Source organism: Lepisosteus platostomus, chromosome 14 (assembly GCF_059453375.1).
Source record: "Lepisosteus platostomus isolate fLepPlt1 chromosome 14, fLepPlt1.hap1, whole genome shotgun sequence".
In the NCBI taxonomy this organism is placed as follows: Eukaryota; Metazoa; Chordata; class Actinopteri; order Semionotiformes; family Lepisosteidae; genus Lepisosteus; species Lepisosteus platostomus.
The window spans coordinates 11,220,626-11,240,392 of NC_142624.1; the positions used below are offsets into that span (position 1 = coordinate 11,220,626).

The window sequence follows — 19,767 nt, forward strand, 5'->3', positions numbered from 1 at the left end:
ATAGTAACCTTATATTCAGACAAGTTATCTCTCCAAGCCTAATAATGTACATTTAGGCAAGAAAGACGCCACCTACGCTCAAGTTTGTGAGAGGCTGCCGTGGGGGGGAGGTGTTAGAAACAGGTAATTCCAGAAAAGAATAACTAAGTGGTCAGAGAGGCCTAGATCAAGGGGAGAGCAGTGGGAGACAAAACAGTCATTTGCAATAATTAAATCTAAGGCGTGTCCTTTGTTATGTGTAGGGGTACAAACAAACTGAATAAGATCAAAGCATCCCAATAGAGAAAGGAAGTCTTTAGCCAGACTGGAAGACCTTGAATCTTTACCGTGAAAACCTTTTTTGGAGGCTCAAATGAGGATTTTAGATAAAGTCAAATTTGCATAATTCAAGTAACCTGGGTAGAGGGGGTACTTCACAATATAAGCCACATCATCCACATCCTATTTCTGAAATGGCGAGTTTGAGGTCTTGCTTAGTCAATTCTTTCTGGGGTAATCTCATCCGTATAATGAAGTATCTACCTTTCACCCAAAACAATTTAAAAGCATTTACTTATATAGGATATATCCAAAACTTCTACAGATGCATATACTGTATATATATATACTGTAGGTAGCTCCCCAAACTGGACACTATGACTAGTAGTGAGTCATGACTAATTTGCTAGTAGAATGTATATTCATAATGAGTAGACCTGACTGTGGTCTGTTACTTATGTGATATAATTATATACATTTTTCCCTCTATATTTTCAGGCATTCCAAGGAAACAGCAATGCGGATAGTGTGGTACATCATAAATTCCCATACACCATTAGGACACGATTCCTGCGTTTTGTTCCTTTACACTGGAATGCAAATGGACGAATTGGTATGAGGGTGGAAGTCTATGGCTGTGCATACAGTAAGTACTTAATATTTTATTTTTAACACCTTATTCAAACCTGCTATTAAAATTTTATTTGTTGGCTTGCATTTGTTTGCTTTTGTTATAATACTTGAAGAACAAGGACTTTCACAGTCATAGACTTTGAGATTGTTGTGTTGCAGTTTAGGAAAATGTGTCACAATAAAGTATGCTAATATTTTTTTCAGACCTGAAGTGTGCAAAAATAATTCAAGTCGGTATCAGATGTTTATATAGTAATTTTAACATGCAGAGAAACTGGTGGACCTAAAACTTTCAAAAGGAAGAGCACAGTTTCAGATCATCAAACAAATTGAAATATTAGACAAAGATAACACAAGTAAACACAAAATGCAGTTTTTAAATGAAGGTTTTTATTATTAAGGGGAAAAAAATCCAAACCTACATGGCCCTGTATGAAAAATGATTCAGTAATTGTAGGCAACCCAAGATTTCACTAACATGCTTGGCAGATCTTAATAAAAACTCTGCATAAGGCAGTTCTCTGTAGCTGTCTAGCTCTTGACAGACCCTTATAAGACCCTTTTCATAACTGCAATAATAATAATCATCCAACAAATGTGCTGATACTAAGACCTGCCCAGTACTGCAGTCCTTTTCATGTATACTGTGTGTATACTGCATGTATTGTATAACAAGTGCAATAAACCTTAGATGTGCTTTATTGCTTATTTATTTCTAATCTCACATTGTAATTTTAAATCACACCAGTTGGCAAATAAAAGAGGAGGAAATGGTGGATACATAGTGGCTTTAAAAATGAATATATTTACACATAAAAAAGACAAATTTATACATTTGTGATAACTTCAATTGTGATTTCTGTTTAAGGGCATCTTTAAATTCCCTTACTATCTGGTGGTCCAATGCCTGGCATAACTATTTTAAATTCAATTATTGGAATGCTATGTGCTCCATTCATATTCTCTCTGTGTTTGTGTGGGTAGTTCCACAGTCCAAAGACATACAGTACTGATAGGTAAATTGGCTCCTTGGAAAATTGGCCCTGGTGTGAGTGTCTCTGTGCCCAGTGGAGTACTAGAGTCCCATCCAGGTGGTACCCTGCCTTGCACTTGTTGCTTGCTGGGATACGCTTCAGCTTCCCTACAACCCTGTACTGGATAAAGCAGTTAGAACATGTATGGGTGGATGTATAATTGTAAAAAAAAAGTTGCAGTTCAAATACAATATGGAAGACATTCTCTATAAAATTTCAGATGGGTAGCTGCGTCAGCATACGTAGGCTGCAACATAACAAGTAATAGATTTATTTCATGCTGAAAAAAAGAAGAAAGAAAACACGTTTTGGCCGTGGAGCCCTTCAATCACACCTGAAGAAGGCTCCACTTTTTTTCCGCATGGAATAAACCTATTACTTGTTCCTCTATAAAATTTGTTTAGTTAACAAATATAAATATTTTCAAACATTACTGAAGTCTGTATATGTGATACGATAGCTTTTCAAATTTTGTTTTGCAGATTTGTTATTTACTACTTAGGTCAACTTACATAGTACATAGTCTTATACAACCTATATGTCTTATTATGACTGTAACAAAACATACTGTATAATTCAATTTGAAAGGAACAAGTAAAGGTCTATTCCATGCTGAAAAGAGAGGAACAGAAACACAACATTCCTGCTGTAGAGCCTTTGGGTGTGCACTTTTCAATGTTTATGTATTTGCTTTGCATAAAATAATACAACAGTAGTCAGTAAGAAGTTTGACAGTCTAACCTTTATACATATTCTTACAGTCTGAGGTAGATAACAATCAAGTTATCAAGGAATCTAGATAAAGTATGTAACACATGGCAGTGTAAACAGTTTTCAGCTTCAAAGCAGAGGATGTTTGCTAGTAAAGTTAAACTTAATTAATCAATCAACAGTCCAGAATCACAGTATATAAGAAGGGGAAGCACACTATGTTAAAGGGGGAAAAAAAAAAGGTCAGATAATAATAATAATAATAATAATAATAAACTTTATTTTCTAGAGCGCCTTTAAAGGTGGCTTCTTAAAGCACTTTACAGAATGACAACAACAATAAATAAAAAGAATACACGAGATAAAACATAATTACAATATACAGAGAAGAAGAAATGAAAAACTGGTGAGAGGAGTGGCAAGCAAACACGCCAGCGTTCCCTCTTGGCTGGAACCGGAAAAAAATGACAACAAGAAAGGGGGACAAGAGCAGATAGAACTTGAAGCTTGTGTCAGGCAAGGATCCCTAATTCATGATCATCTGAAAAAAGTATTTTGAATCTTGCTATTCTGTAGATTTTAGAGAACATGGAGTTCCTGATTGAAGAATCCCTCTGTTTAAAATTGCCTCTCCTGCTTAGTATGTGCTGTATGTAATAGTATGTAACAGGGAAATAGCCTCACATTTATTTTGTGGCAGACCACACAAGAGAGGGATTTAATCATAGGTTGTATTTATTGTATGTCTTCCTTGATCTCTGTAGGCATTATTTAAGAGTCAAATACTTGGTAGCTCCATGGGGACTAGATATAGGACTGTGAAACGCCTTGTCTGTATATGTGTAAATAATTTAACTTGTGTGTTGTATGTTAATGTTATGTGTAGTGTTTGTCACTCTCATTGTTAGTACATATTTGTTAAATCAAGTGTGCCTAGATCACTCTTTTCACCTAAGCTGTGCCAGAGAACAAAAAATTAATGTGTCTCTAACTGTACTAGCAGGTATATTCATAGCAGAAATCTTTACAAGTTGGGGATTACAAACATTAATTTAATTATTGATTAATCAATTTAGTTAATTCCTGATTTTCATTATTTTCATAAAACCCATTTGTAACAATATGTAGCTTGAAAGATGGGTTTAATCTTTAAACATCCTTTGAATTGCCCGTTTATTTAAAAAGAATGCAACTCAATTTTAAGGAAACTTCTTTGATTAATTCTTCAGTTTTAAAACTTATTGACACAGCAATAAAGTATTATGACATGCTAGTTAAAACTTATTTTAAGAAAATTCAGCTTTTTGTAATGCTCCCTTTCTAAGGCCAAAAAGACAACTCTTGTGGTTACATTAAGATATTAAGAACATTGAATTTTACTCTTCGCACAAACACACATAAAATACTGGTATTAAAATGCAAAATATTCACTATGTCCCTCCGGACAGGCTGAGATAGCAAATTGTAGGTGCTGATATCCTTAATTAAAAGTACATGATCTATTAGAGTGCTATTAACTGTAAACTTCCTTATGTATACATTCACATGATTACCGAAAATAGAAAGTACTGGATCTTGGAAATAAAGGCAGCTGGAAAATTACTGTCAACAGCCCCAGTCAGCACAAAAGTAACACTAACAGATGAAATCAGTTTGGTTTGCCTATGCTATTGTAGGGTGGACTGAGTGACTTGGGAACAAAAGCAGAACAAACACTACTTTTAATGGTACAAACCAGCACAAATGGAACACTAATAAATGGGATGGGTTTCATTCTTTGTGCTGTTTGTAGGAGAAGGCAACTTCAATGAGCTCCATTCACAGGAGACTCAAACTCTGTTTTATTTTTCTACTGTACATGTTTATTTGCTTTTAAATACTGTGTGATCTCTATGATTTTAAGGTCACTACAGTATGTGTGTAATGTATTTTTGTTACTTAAATTAGCATTAAGACAAAATATAGATTATTTTAATGTATATGCAAACCTGAAATAACACATCACATCCACAACAGGCATTCAAAATAAACTATTTTATATATCCACATATCCAACTAAATAATTTTGCTAAGCCTTCTTTTTATTTCTAATATAAACGTAATATTTAACATACTGTGATACATAATAGAAATGTCAAAATCGGATATAACGAAATGTTATTTTTGGAAGAAGATTATCCGCAAGGAGTTGAGCATTGGCCAGGAATCAAACCCAGGTATTTCACATGGCAGCCAAGAATTTGTCCACTGAACAACCAGTGCCTCACACTGACGTGGTTACTGTAGAGGACCATGTGTCATTCTTTGAGTCATTCAAAACTATTTACCTCTTTTTTGTTTGTTTCTTTATGTATTTATTTGCTTTTACACATGATATGTTTTTAAAGCTAGTACAGTATGTATATTTTACAATCAAAACCTAAAATTAAAGTTTTCTAATTACTATTTATATACAGTTACTATTAATTAAGTATACTGTATTTAATAAATACATATAATTTGTGATACTGTACAGGAAAGCACTAACGGGTAATACATATTTAATTTTTATTATTAAAATAAGATTTTAATAATATTTTTTGAAGGATTCACTGCTTCACCCTGGCATTTTACAGAGTACAGTCTTGCATCAGATTGTTTGAAAAAAATGAAAAGGAATTGAGTGGTACCTTTTGGTGTACCGTGGTATGTTCTTTGCGGTATCCTGTACAGCACCTTGAGCATTCTGAGCTGCTGCATCTGTACCTTTTTCTCAGGGTGTGTATGTAATCATTCATGTCACAGAACCTAGAACTCTGATCTCTATGATCATGTAAGTAAACCCAAGCACTAAAGCCAGAAATACCTGTCCCATTGTTAACTATCTATCTGTAACACCTCTAAAAATTATTGTGCCCATGACTTCTTTCTAATGCTAGCTAAGAATGATATTCTGTATTTTCTTTGTACAGTGGGAGGTTCACAGTGATTTTTAATATACAAAGTTATCCCATGAATCCAAATTGTTACATTAAAGTGGAACTCCTAATGAATTTCAGTAAAGCACAAACCTTTTTGCTTGCACAGTTTTACGACTATTGCAAAATCTCAAAACAACATTATGTAAGGGACCCTCAATATGCAAACCTCACCAGGAAAAAAATAAGTAAAATGAATGGATGGCCTTTAAAGGAAAATAAAGATTGTAAGGTGTGTTAAAATAAATTCACATATACATTTATCCTCTTTTTATTATTATTAATTTTTGTAATTCCAATTTGGAATCATCAATTGTATGTCTTGGGTCGTAGGGAACCTACTCACATGGGTAGATTTAACTAATTCAGACAAGGTTCTCTGTACTATCCACCCACTAGCCATCCAAACATTCATGCTACAAGCATTACAATGACTTAAAATAGGTTCAGGTTAATTGAAAGTAAGAAATGTCCTTAACAGACAACCCTGTAAGACAACAAAGGAACAAGTAATAGGTTTATTCCATGCTGAAAAAAAAGAAGAAAGAAAACATGTTTTGGCCCCTGTAAGATAGCAGATAGTCTTTGTAATTGTCAACCCACTGAGGCTAAGCATGTGTTAGCCTGGCCAGTACCAGGAGAGGAGACCTCCTGGGAAAGCTAAGGATGTTGCTGGAAGAGGTTTTAGTGGGACCAATAAGGAATGCTCACCCTTCAGTCTGTGTGTGTTCCAATGCTCCTTTTTTATACTTTTTTTATACGTGGTCATTAAAATCACTGGGAGTTTCTTAAAAAAAGTAGGGGTTTAGACCCAGTGTCTTGGCCAAATTTTCCCTTGGCCTTTACCAATCATGGCCTCTTAATAATGCCCATCTATGAACTGGCTTCATAACTCCATTCTCATTTCAAATGATAGCTGATGTGTGGTGACCATACTGACACACTATAGTTGCCATTGCATCATCCAGGTAGGTGCCACACATTGGTAGTGATGGAAGGGAGTCTCCATTACCTGTTAAGCACTTTTGCTGGAGTGTCCAGAAAGTGCAATATAAGTGTAAGGAATTAATATAATCTTAACTTACTGTAAAATAACTGCATTCATGTCAGTATTAGCTGGTTTTTAGCTGGTGCCATAGTTTGGAATCAAACCCAGAGCACAAGAGGCAATAGCTAATCTCCATGTCACTGTCACCTTACACTAGCAATGTTCCAACTATTCATATACTGTAGTGCCATAATAACCCATTAAAGCATTAGGTTCAAGTTCTCGCATACAATTTCTCAATCTTTTAGCACTGAAGTATAAGCACTTAAGAATAATATGTTATTGATTTTAAGTAATTACATTTACCCTGAGCTTTCTCTCAGGGTCTTGTTTTTTCTGGTTAGTGACTTGACCCAGGATTGAACATGTGCCATTTGGGTCACAGAGTTCCACTTCCCCTGGAAAGGAATATCTTTACCAGTTGACCTATTCAGAAGCCCTGACACTTTGATCTCAAAAACAGCTGAACTGTAAGCAGCTAATCATTAGCATATTTCTATTCACAGAAACTTTCTTGTAATATCTATTAATAGTGATTATTTGAAATAACAAATGGCTTTCTGACGTTTCATGCTTCAGAATGTAGCTTTGGCACTTGGTTACTTTAACTATAAAGTTTCAAAAAAGCATCTGAACCTCTTTGTAAAATGTACCTTCCAAATTGTATTTCTTACAAAAATGCAGGTACCACAAATTCAGTGCCTGCTTTTCATCTTTTCATGTACATATCTCATACAGAGGTACTGTAGGTTATTAGAAGAATTAGCAAGAATTAGCATCTAATGTAAAGTGTCCCAAAGAAACATTCAGGTAGCTTTAATGAAGTCAGTGTCAAAGTATGGTAAACAACTTTTAACCATTTCCTACTTATTATTTTATATCTCTCTTTTTTTAGAGTCAGATGTGGCAGACTTTGATGGCAGAAGTTCCCTCCTATATCGATTCAGTCAGAAATCCATGAGCACAGTGAAGGATGTCATCTCTTTGAAATTCAAAAGTCTTCATGGTGATGGGGTGTTGGTGCATGGAGAAGGGCAAAGGGGAGACTACATAACACTTGAGCTGCATAGGGGAAAACTTGCTCTTCATCTAAATCTGGGTAAAAACGCATGCATTCTCTATTTGAAGTGTGTATGTGAGTGCATAAAGAGATGTGTCTGGTGATAACAGCAAAGTAAAAAAATATATAGAACAGTTTGCGTGTGGCAGGGGCTAACCTTATCATATGGACATGATGTATTTGAAGAAGCTGTAGATAAATTAATTTTGATTTAATGAGTGAACAAATAAATACATGACAAGTGGGATTTGGTTGTAACTAGCCTCTAACCTGTGTTTCTCCTCCCTCTGCAGATGATGCCAAGCTGCATTCAAGTAGTGGCCACATGTCTGTTACTTTGGGTAGCCTGCTAGATGACCAGCACTGGCATTCTGTCCTGATTGAGCGCTTTAACAAGCAGGTTAACTTCACTGTTGACAAACACACCCAGCACTTCCGCACCAAGGGGGATAGTGACTCACTGGATGTTGATTATGAGGTGTGTTGCCCCATTATCCAGGATCACAGCTGGTTTACTCCCCTCATGTGTCTTCAGTAAGAGAACCTGCTGTGGAGCAGCAGATTGTGCACAGGGGGAGGCCAGTGGCAGCAGCAGGTGGATAAGCTATTAGTGGTTATTTAAAAGATTGACTCAGGATCAACTGTTAACTTTTCAGTCTTCATTTCTTGGAGAGGAAAGCTTAGAGCGTGAATCAGAGAAAAATCATTAATTGTAGTTCAGAGCCCAACATCAGCAGTAAAATATCTGTTTTTTAAAATATAAATAAACATTTGTCTTTCTCAGACTTTACGTGATTCAAGATGCATTGTCAGAGAAAGGTTTGTAAACATTGTAGAAGCTGCAAAAGATTTTCAAAAACACAAAATTTAGGACTGGGCAAACACCTGGCTGACACTATAGCATTTAAAGTAAATAAGTGCAGAGTAGTGCATGCATGTAGTAAATGCATGAACTTCATGAGATGGAAAAACCTTGAAGAAGATAGCTATGAAAAAGATTTAGGTAGTTACTGTATGTTGACACATCATTCTGCAGATAATGTTGGGAAGCAATAATATGTTGAATAAAATGTTATGATATAATTTCAAAAGTTTTTCGTCCATCATCAGAAATCTACTTATCCTTGTAAGGGCCACAGCAAATAGATCTTACCTCAAAGACATACAGCACATGGCAGACTGAGATTACATCTACTGTGGTACTATGCACCTCAATGGAATGCTATTTCATATCAGAGCCTTTGAAATGGACAATTTAAAATATCAATCAAATCTAGTTTAATCAATCAATCTTCAGTAGACAAAAAGAAACTAGGGTGTCCAGCATAAACAACGAGAGGAAGAAAACTCCACCCAGGCCATATAAGATCTGAATTCCCATCAAGGGATGTTATAAAACACATTAGTGAGGCTGCATTTAGAATAATGTGTATTGCTTTTGTCAGCACATCCAAAAATATAACTGCTTTGGAATTTGTCTATATAGGAGAGACTACTGTAGATCTATTCCTGGATTTAATGGAATGTTCTACACAAACTAGTTACATGAATTCAATTATTTTATTGTTACAAGAATTGCAAGAGGACACGATTAGACTATTTAGAATTTTTGTGGGTATTTACAAATTCAAATTTCTTCAAGAAACCAACGTATACTAGGGAAAAAAAAAAGGGAAATTTATGTTTTCACTGTAAGATGGAAAACAGGAGGCATTTCATTATACAAAGCACTGTATAATAAAACTTTTATAATAACTTTTCTCATGAGCTTATTACCATAGCATGTCTCTGGAAATGGTACATAAGGCATGTCAAATATGATCTTTCACCATTGATAGTGATATCATATGTTTGTGTTATCTGGGTAGCCAATCTTGTAATTGTAAAGGCATTATGTAGGATTCAGTAGTTTAGTGAAACTCTAATAAGATGTAATAAAAAGTGTAATTTGTAATCTCCAAGAAAAAACCTCCTAAGAGAGAGTGTGAGCTTGCTTTATAACCCTAATTGAGTTTCTAAATGATCTTACACCTGAACAATGTCTGTATGTGGTCACCATTATAAGCATTGTTTTTTTAAACAAATTAAACTATTCTTTAACAGCACAGTTAGCTGTTTCCCAAATTGACCAGAGAAAATCACAAGAACAATAAAGAGCTAGCAGTGCATAAATATAACCATTCCCATAGCTGCCAGAATCCCATGTAGGTGCATAAAAAGGCAATTAATTGTGCCAAACTAGAAGCAAAAAAGGGGTCAGTCATTGTCTGTATGGACTCTAGTAATTTCCCAGAGGCATGTATGACTTTTATAAAGAGATTTACTTACAAATATACAATTGACCAAAATATATTCAATTAAAAATGTGAAATGAGTTTTAATGAGACAGAAGACCAACTGTAGATGTAAACTAAGATAAATATAATCTAATGTAAGTTGTACATGTGCATATCAAAAATAGCACTGTCACGACAGTTGGGATATTTATTTTTAAAACAATATTCTGCACATTTTCAATGTTATAATCATTAATAAATTATGCTGACAAAAAAGGGATCTTGCTTAGATATGCAGTTATTAAACAAGTGTACAATGGGCAATGATGTAATGAATTAGATTGTTTTTGTTTAAGATAGTGTTTAATTTAGGGCAGCACAGTGGAGCAGTTGTTAGCATTGCTGCCTTGCAGCACTTGGATACTGGATTAAATTCTGGACCTTGGGTGCTATTTGTGTGATGTTTTTATGTCTTTCCTGTGTTTGCATAGTTGGTGTTCTGGTTTCCTCCTTTTTCTATACAAAGACATACTGGTAGGTTAATAGGTTTCTGGGAAAACTGGTCTGGTGTGAGTGTGTGTACCTGTGCGTGCCCTGTGATGGACTGGCATTCCATCCAGGGTGTACAGATGCAGCCACAACCCCGTACCGCACGCATCTATGCACGAACCGCTGTGCCGTACCACGTGATTATGTATGTGATTGGCTGGCCAAAATGATTGACAGGGGCACTCGTGGTGCATTGGTGGGTAGTGAAAAGATTAAATCATTTAATCTGATTTAATCATTTAATCGCCAGCAGCCACATCACCCTGCAACTCACAGCTGGTAACCCACTGAAGCTAAACATGTGTGAGCCTGGTCAGTATCTGGATGGGAGACCTCCTGGGAAAAACTAAGGTTGCTGCTGGAAGAGGTGTTAGTGGGGCCAGCAGGGGGCGCTTACCATGTGGTCTGTGTGGGTCCTAATGCCCCAGTATAGTGACGGGGACACTATACTGTAAACAGGCGCTGTCCTTCGGATGAGATGTAGAACTAAAGTCCTGACTCACCGTGGTCATTAAAAATCCCAGGGCGTTTCTCAAAAGGGTAGGGGTGTAACCCTGGCGTCCTGGCCAAATTTCCCATTGGTCCTTACCAATCATGGCCTCCTAATAATCCCCATCTATGAATTGGCTTCATTACTGTGCTCTCCTCCCCACTGATAGCTGATGTGTGGTGAGCGTTCTGATGCACTATGGCTGCCGTCGCATCATCTAGGTAGATGCTGCATATTGGTGGTGGTGGAGGGGAGTCCCCATTACCTTTAAAGTGCTTTAAGTGGAGTGTCCAGAAGAACGCTATATAAGTGTAAGCAATTATTATTATTATCTCTTTACTATTCACATTTAAATATTAATAATAATAATAACCGAGGTCCTGACTCTCTGTGTTCATTAAAAATCCCAGGGCGTTTCTCGAAAAGAGTAGGGGTGTACCCTGGTGTCCTGGCCAAAAGTGGCTAATCCGCTTAGTATTGAAGATTTATATGGAATTTTACAACTAAAGGGAAATTTTAGTAGCTGAGCATAAAAAGAATAGGAGCACAACGCATCTGAAGGTCATAAATGATATTAATTTAGGAACATAAACATATTATGTAAACTGTATATTGCTGGTATTGGTAATTTAAAGAATAAATACACACCAGTATTCCATTTCTCCCTAAACATTTTAAGCATCAAAGTCTTACATGTGGTTATTTTTGGAAACGTTTTTACCTGCTCCTTCTGACCATGTTACTGTACGTTTATATTGAAAGAAGTGATAGTTTTAAGCTTTTCTGCGAATACGCTCGATATCGGAGTAAACAAAAGCATACTTTTAGAATTAGATTAATAGGGAATATAATATGGAATCACATATCTAAAGAAATTAATAACGATATAATTATACAGATGTAGCCATTCAAAACAAGCAGGGTACAACGCAGTATAACGCTGCGGTATTTGTCATACCGCAAATTACCATATGCAAATTAGATAATGTTTCCATATGAAAGGATTCATATGAAAGGCAGTGAACTCACCGTCCTGAGGCGTATGTGTGTGGCAGATCTGTGATGTGGTTGAGTGTGAATTGTGGTAAGCCTCTGATTGGGGAAAAAAGACCTGCTGATCTGTTCTACATACCAGGAAGAAAACAGAATATGATTTTTTCTATTCGAAACATGTATTTTAAACATTTAATTAAGAAGTAAAAACCTTACAGCATACAATTCATACATTTCTAAGCTGATCAGGAGGAAGAAAAATCACTGTGTTTTGCACATAAAAAGTGGTTATTAACTATTGAAACCTGTTTTTATAGCTTTTAAAGTAGTGCAATGTCTAAGCAAGAACACATCATTATATCTTATATATGAAAAATATATAATATATCTTATATATGAAAAAGTGTGTGTGTGTCTCTCTGTACTCAGCTGTACTGAAAAATAAAGCATCGGTTTTCATTCAACGAGTGCCTGAGTCACTGTTTCCATCCTATATAATAATGCCACAATATTATAAACGCCCCAGTTAGGCTGGGCAATCGCATTTTTTAATTTAAAAAAAATGAGATGTAATGATGTGTTCCAGCTTAACCTAGAAATTGCATGACTTTAAAAGCGATAAAAACAGGTTTCGATAGTTAATTACTTTTTGTGCACGAAAAACGGGTGATTATTCTTCCTCATCATCAGATCTTTCTTGGAAAAATATCTTACCCACTGCAATCCGGGAACAGAAGGGTTAAAAAGAAAGTCAGACAGGCAGGGGGGAGGGTGAGTTGTGTACCTGTCCTGTATAAAGCGGTTAGAAAATAGGTGGATTTACACCTGTGGAAAGTGTTCCAATTTTAATGCGATACGGAAGACATTATTCATAAAAAATGATCTTCTATGGTCTGTAAACTGAATATTAATAAAGGAGACACGTTGCGTATTGTCTCTTTTTACACTTGGAAGAACATTCCAATGTCAATACGACACTGAAGATATTATTAATAACCATTAAATCCGAAGGGAGAACTAAAGGGATCCACAAGGTACAGGTTCCTGCTACTGTAGCTATTCAGAGGGAAAGCCGGTGACATCACAGCGCAGGTGAGCAGACACACCCTCTAAAGTCAGGCATAAGCGTTAAATATATTTAGATCTTTGAATTAATATCGTTATTGATTTATCTAGCCTCACAACATTGTCCAATAATACTCTTCTTGTGTCTAATGTTTAGTTAAGCAGGATTTCAGCTACAGACCATAAAAAAACAGGATTTACTTTTTTCACATATTGATGATAATGATATCAGTAGCAGTTTGAAACTATTCATTGTTATTAATAAAAGCCTTAGATTCAAACATGTTGTGATATTTAGAAATATAAAAAAGAGTGTCCATAATATTGCTATTTTGCTATTGCTATTTTAGTTTTTCAAAGAAATGTTTGTTTGTTAAAAGAAAACTCATGGCAATAGCTGGATTTGAACACCTGTTTGTGTTACAGTACATAAATATAATTATATCATTGTTAATTTCTTTATATATGCGATTCCATATTATATTCCCTATTAATCAAATTCTAAAAGTACGCTTTGTTTACTCCGATAACGAGCGTATTCGCAGAAACAATTAAAACGATCCCCTTTCACAAAGTATATAAACATACAGTAATATGGTCAGAACGAGCACGTAAAAATGTTTCCGAAATAACCACATGTAAGACTTTGATGCTTAAAATGTTTAGGGAGAAATTACATACTATGTGTATTTTTTTCTTTAAACTACCAATACCAGCAATATACAGTTTACATAATATGTTTATGTTCCTAAATTAATATTGTTCATGACCTTGTGAAAGGCATGGTGAATCGGAGATTCTCAAAACTTACTTTGTATGATTGGAAACGAATAAGTGATCGGATCAATGAAAAGCTGTGGAGTTACTTTTTGTCAATAAAAAAATCGTATTTTCGTTTACAAAGACGGTTACAAAGAATGTGGACCAGGGTAATACTTTGAGTTTACAGCTTGTCCAAGGTCATTCATTATTAATACTATTTGTATCTTCGGTGAAGACTTTGATGCATAAAATATTTCTGCATAATTAAAATATTTATGATAAAGGTAGGTTGTGTACTTTTGCCCAACTGAGCAATCTTGCTTTCAGACAATATACCAACTTTTTAATGTATGATGATTAACATGCTGTAATACACAGTTTAAATTTAAAAGCTCAAATGCTGTACATGACAGGTTAAGCTTTATTAGCTCCTCCTGGTGGTTTTAGAAGGTGATTCCGGATATTATTAACATTATCTAATTTGCATACGGTAAATTGCCGTATGACGCAAATTGACGCGTTTGGATTGGACACGCCCACTGCATTGTAGCACAGCGTACCCCGCTCATTTTGGCTGCATCTTTACCTTGCCTTGTGCCCATTGCTGTCCAAAATAGGCACCATCCCCTACAACCATGAATTGGATGAATTGGTTAGAAAACGGATGGATGGAAGACTGTCTAAAATGTTCTATTTCTTGTATGAATTTAAGCTTAATATTGTAACGCATACGGCCACCATTGCAGGTTGTGAGAGCCATCTTACCAGCGCGGTGACGTCACCGCCCTTCCCTGTGAATAGCAGGGACCGCAGCTGCCGGGCTGATGGGACATTTCTCTTTGGCTCAAGTGGCTGGGTCCCTGTTGAGGGACGGTGGGGGCCTGGGTTCGAGTCCCTGATGGTGGGGGGCCGACCTGAGGCGGCCGTGGCAAGGGCTCCCATGTGAACCCTGCAGCGTTACAATATGATAATATAACCTCAGATTCTCAGATGAGGTCTCTCATAATCCCTCAGATTGATTATTCACTTACCGATTTCATCATTGTCTTTAGTCCAGTATGTGAAAAAGAAGGTAAATTTAATTTGCTTATTCTATGTATTCACTCTCATTATTTTAAATATCAACGTTTTTATTTGTGCATTGGTTATTTGGATTTGTTTTGCATCTTCACCAGATTGTTGTCTCTTTCACTACATTACGTTGGATTATAGCCCATGACTCACCTCTGATTTAAATGGAGGATTACCTGTCCATCAAGGGGACTTTGGAATAGAATTTATGAGTTTCAAATTGGCATTAATTGCACAGGAATTAATTTAACAATTGCATTGTTTCTCAGTCTTTTTCATCCCACAGCCCACTGTCCCTACCTCCCGGCCCCCATCCTCCCTCTTTCCCCTATGCATATATGATGATGTTATCCGTGGCCATCTCTCACCACGCTTTCCGGTCTTGGACCTTCCCTTTCAGCTGTTCTAATGCATATATAACAAATATTAAAAATAATATGAGCAAATTGTATTTCAGTGTTTAAGCTCAGTTTGACTCATGATGCATAGTCTGCTTGTCCTGGCAGAAAGACAGTGAAACATATAGTTCTTGTTCTTCTCATGTCCCAAACCTCTCTTGGATTGCTCTCTTTTTTTTCTTCACTACATGTGATTCCGATATTTAGAAGCCTTAGAATTTGGCCTTTGTTTCATGAATTCATTGAACATGCAATTTGATACTTTAGTTTCTCAACATAATATACAGTGCCTTGCGAAAGTATTCGGCCCCCTTGAACTTTTCAACCTTTTTCCACATTTCAGGCTTCAAACATAAAGATATAAATTTTTTATTTTAAGTGAAGAATCACCAACAAGTGGGACACAATTGTGAAGTGGAACGAAATCTATTGGATTTTTGAAACTTTAACTAATAAAAAAATGAAAAGTGGGGCGTGCAAAATTATTCGGCCCCCTTGCGTTAATACTTTGTAGAGCCACCTTTTGCTGCGATTACAGCTGCAAGTCGCTTGGGGTATGTCTCTATCAGTTTTGCACATCGAGAGACTGAAATTCTTGCCCATTCTTCCTTGCAAAACAGCTCGAGCTCAGTGAGGTTGGATGGAGAGCGTTTGTGAACAGCAGTTTTCAGCTCTTTCCACAGATTCTCGATTGGATTCAGGTCTGGACTTTGACTTGGCCATTCAAACACCTGGATACGTTTATTTGTGAACCATTCCTTTGTAGATTTTGCTGTATGTTTGGGATCATTGTCTTGTTGGAAGATAAATCTCCGTCCCAGTTTCAGGTCTTTTGCAGACTCCAACAGGTTTTCATCCAGAATGGTCCTGTATTTGGCTGCATCCATCTTCCCCTCAATTTTAACCATCTTCCCTGTCCCTGCTGAAGAAAAGCAGGCCCAAACCATGATGCTGCCACCACCATGTTTGACAGTGGGGATGGCGTGTTGAGGGTGATGAGCTGTGTTGCTTTTACGCCAAACATATCGTTTTGCATTGTGGCCAAAAAGTTCGATTTTGGTTTCATCTGACCAGAGCACCTTCTTCCACATGTTTGGGGTGTCTCCCAGGTGGCTTGTGGCAAACTTTAGACGAGACTTTTTATGGATATCTTTGAGAAATGGCTTTCTTCTTGCCACTCTTCCATAAAGGCCAGATTTGTGCAGTGTAAGACTGATTGTTGTCCTATGGACAGACTCTCCCACCTCAGCTGTAGTTCTCTGCAGTTCATCCAGAGTGATCATGGGCCTCTTGGCTGCATCTCTGATCAGTCTTCTCCTTGTCTGAGCTGAAAGTTTAGAGGGACGGCCAGGTCTTGGTAGATTTGCAGTGGTCTGATACTCCTTCCATTTCAAGATGATCGCTTGCACAGTGCTCCTTGGGATGTTTGAAGCTTGGGAAATCTTTTTGTATCCAAATCCGGCTTTAAACTTCTCCACAACAGTATTACGGACCTGCCTGGTGTGTTCCTTGGTCTTCATGATGCTCTCTGCGCTTTCAACAGAACCTTGAGACTATCACAGAGCAGGTGCATTTATACAGAGACTTGATTACACACAGGTGGATTCTATTTATCACCATCAGTCATTTAGGACAACATTGGATCATTCAGAGATCCTCGCTGAACTTCTGGAGTGAGTTTGCTGCACTGAAAGTAAAGGGGCCGAATAATTTTGCACGCCCCACTTTTCATTTTTTTATTAGTTAAAAAAGTTTCAAAAATCCAATAGATTTCGTTCCACTTCACAATTGTGTCCCACTTGTTGGTGATTCTTCACATAAAATAAAAAATTTATATCTTTATGTTTGAAGCCTGAAATGTGGCAAAAGGTTGAAAAGTTCAAGGGGGCCGAATACTTTCGCAAGGCACTGTACATACACTATTATTTTTTAGGAACAAGTAAAGGTTTATTCCATGCTGAAAAGAGAAGAAAAGAAACACAATGTTATGGAGCCTTCTTCGGCATGGAATAAACTTTTACTTGTTCCTTTGCAGCCTATGCAGGCTGACGTAGCTACCTGAATTATTATTCTTATTGTTACATTCCACATCCCTTCTCTAGAGAGCACTCCTACTCCTTTCTGTTATGATTAGTTTTTATTATTTTCTGGTGCCTAACGTCTCTGCAGTTCCTGGCTCAATATTGGAAGATGGACGCCACAGGGCTTGCCTATTCCCCAGACTTGCCGGTAGCCCAAGGGCAGGCCTTCCTTATTCCCCGGCGTCCTGACCATCTGGGTCCGGGGCTCAGAGCACCTGGTCTTTTAGTTCTAGTTCCTGTTTTGGACCCCATTCCGGATTTTAATCCTGTTTTCATCATCTCAGAGTAAATCACTGGTTTGCACATTTATGTATTGCTTGTTTTCCTAACTTTTTGACCTCCGTGGACTTTTTGTGAAGTGTTTTAATCACAATTAAACATCAGTTTTATTTTACTTTGAAACTACACATTTCTGAAAAATTATATACATATGAAAAATATTGGTATTCTCAAACACTGTGATATGTTAATATTAACAGATCTGGACATCTATTAAAGACAATATATTTGCTATGAAATATGTTTTACACCAGTAATATTACCTCTGTACTGTAATGAAAACCCTCATCACATTGCAGTTTTGTTGCAACTTATAAAGGTGTAGAGGTACCATCTAAGATTTTTAGAAAACCTTGAAGTTATGGTCAATGATTCTTGTGATTATATTCTCTCTTTGTGGCAAACACTTATTTTAAAATGACTCTACTGTATATTATATTGTAAAACACCATTTAAATTACAGGTATTTATATAGAGTATTTTACTGCATTATAGATGCACCATCATTTTAAATTACATGATTTGTGTGGATATGCAATTTGAGCAACAAAAGGGATTTTATTTTATGCCTTTAATAAATATCCTGAGCACATTCTGAATAAAACAAATTTGGTACCTTGAATCAGTTAAGACAATAATGCAATGTATCATATATACATACATTTTGCACAAATGTATTTTGATCTAGGCACAATGTGTAACCACAAACCTGATTCTGCATAGAAATAAGGGTGTACTTACTTTTTTATACAAATATATTGAACGTTGGCTGATTTTGTTTTAAATAAATATTGACAGTGCCTAATTATTGTGTTATTTGTAAAATAAGATTAATTATATCAACTATTAAGGCTCAGGGAGGACTAGGTGAAGGTCAAATATATAGAAATATGTTAAACCATAAAATCATAAGGGAGTGTACTTACTTTTTCACCACACTCTGTATACAAACGCAAGTAATTAAACGTTTGATTATTAGCTGGTATCTCAAAATGGTGAATCTCATTTAGCTGTTCACATATAGAATTAAATATTTCTCAAAAATGATTCAAGTGACTGAAAACTGAAAAGTGACATTTTATGTTTTAATTTTAACTATTTTCATTTACTTTTTGTCTTCAAAGTGGTCTTTTTGATATTAACATTTGAAAGCTTATGATGTAGAGATTTAATTTAATCTTTAATACCAAAGTGAAAGCAAATACAAAACGTAAATTTCTCTACTGCAACTGCTACAGCTACAAAACTAAAAATGGTAGCAACTTGACAGTTTAAAGATTACTTTTTTATTTTTAATCTAAATTTGGTACAAAAGGCAAATAGTGTGGGTGTCAAATGCAGGAAAAAAAGCATTATATTTTGCCTAATTCTAGAATCTGAAACCTTGTTCCATCCATTTCAGGAATATGTTTGTGGAGAAATGACTATTGATAGGTGTTTCAGTCTTTAACTGCTGTAATGTTAAGTGAAAGTACACTTTCAAACAGCATTACCTTGCTTTTCCTTGGAATATACAAAATAATGTTAAATTTTTGCATCTCAGGCCAGCTGATCCCTCTCAGAGAATTTGTTAGAAAATACAGGTTATCAAAGTCATACGGATTTTATATAAAAGTAATATCCTTCCCGAACCATCTCCTTCTCTCGCCCTGCCCCCTGGTACAATGACCATCTGCGTTTCATGAAGGCAGCCTCTCGCAAACTTGAGCGTAGGTGGCGTCTTTCCGGCCTAAATGTACATTATCAGGCCTGGAGAGATTACTTATCTGATTATAAGGTTACTATAGAGTCTGCTAGATCCACCTACTTCTCTCACATCATTGAAAATCACCAAAACAATCCCAGACATCTTTTCTCCACCATCAACAGACTGCTCAAGCCAAACTGCCCCACCACATTACCTGCCTCATCACAACTTTGCAACACATTCTTAGATTTCTTTAGTTCTAAGATTGACAACATCCGGCATCACATTCTCTCCACTACGGATATAATTTCCACACCTCCTCCCTCCTCATCCAACTTCTCTGGTTCCCGTCTCTCCAGCTTCTCTCTTCTTGACTCAGCATCCCTAAACAAACTAGTTACGTGCATGAAACCCA

At 36.3% G+C, this 19,767-nt stretch overlaps 1 protein-coding gene across 2 annotated transcripts in view; it reads left to right on the forward strand.

Moving 5' to 3' along the window:
- cntnap5a (contactin associated protein family member 5a) overlaps window positions 1-19,767 on the forward strand; it is a 448,552-nt gene that overhangs the window by 248,365 nt on the left and 180,420 nt on the right. For both annotated transcript variants that reach the window (XM_088607188.1, XM_088607189.1), the window contains exons 4-6: window positions 757-904; window positions 7,537-7,740; window positions 7,995-8,179. In XM_088607188.1, coding sequence (XP_088463314.1) covers window positions 757-904; window positions 7,537-7,740; window positions 7,995-8,179 — 537 coding nt within the window. The remainder of the gene's footprint in view (window positions 1-756; window positions 905-7,536; window positions 7,741-7,994; window positions 8,180-19,767) is intronic.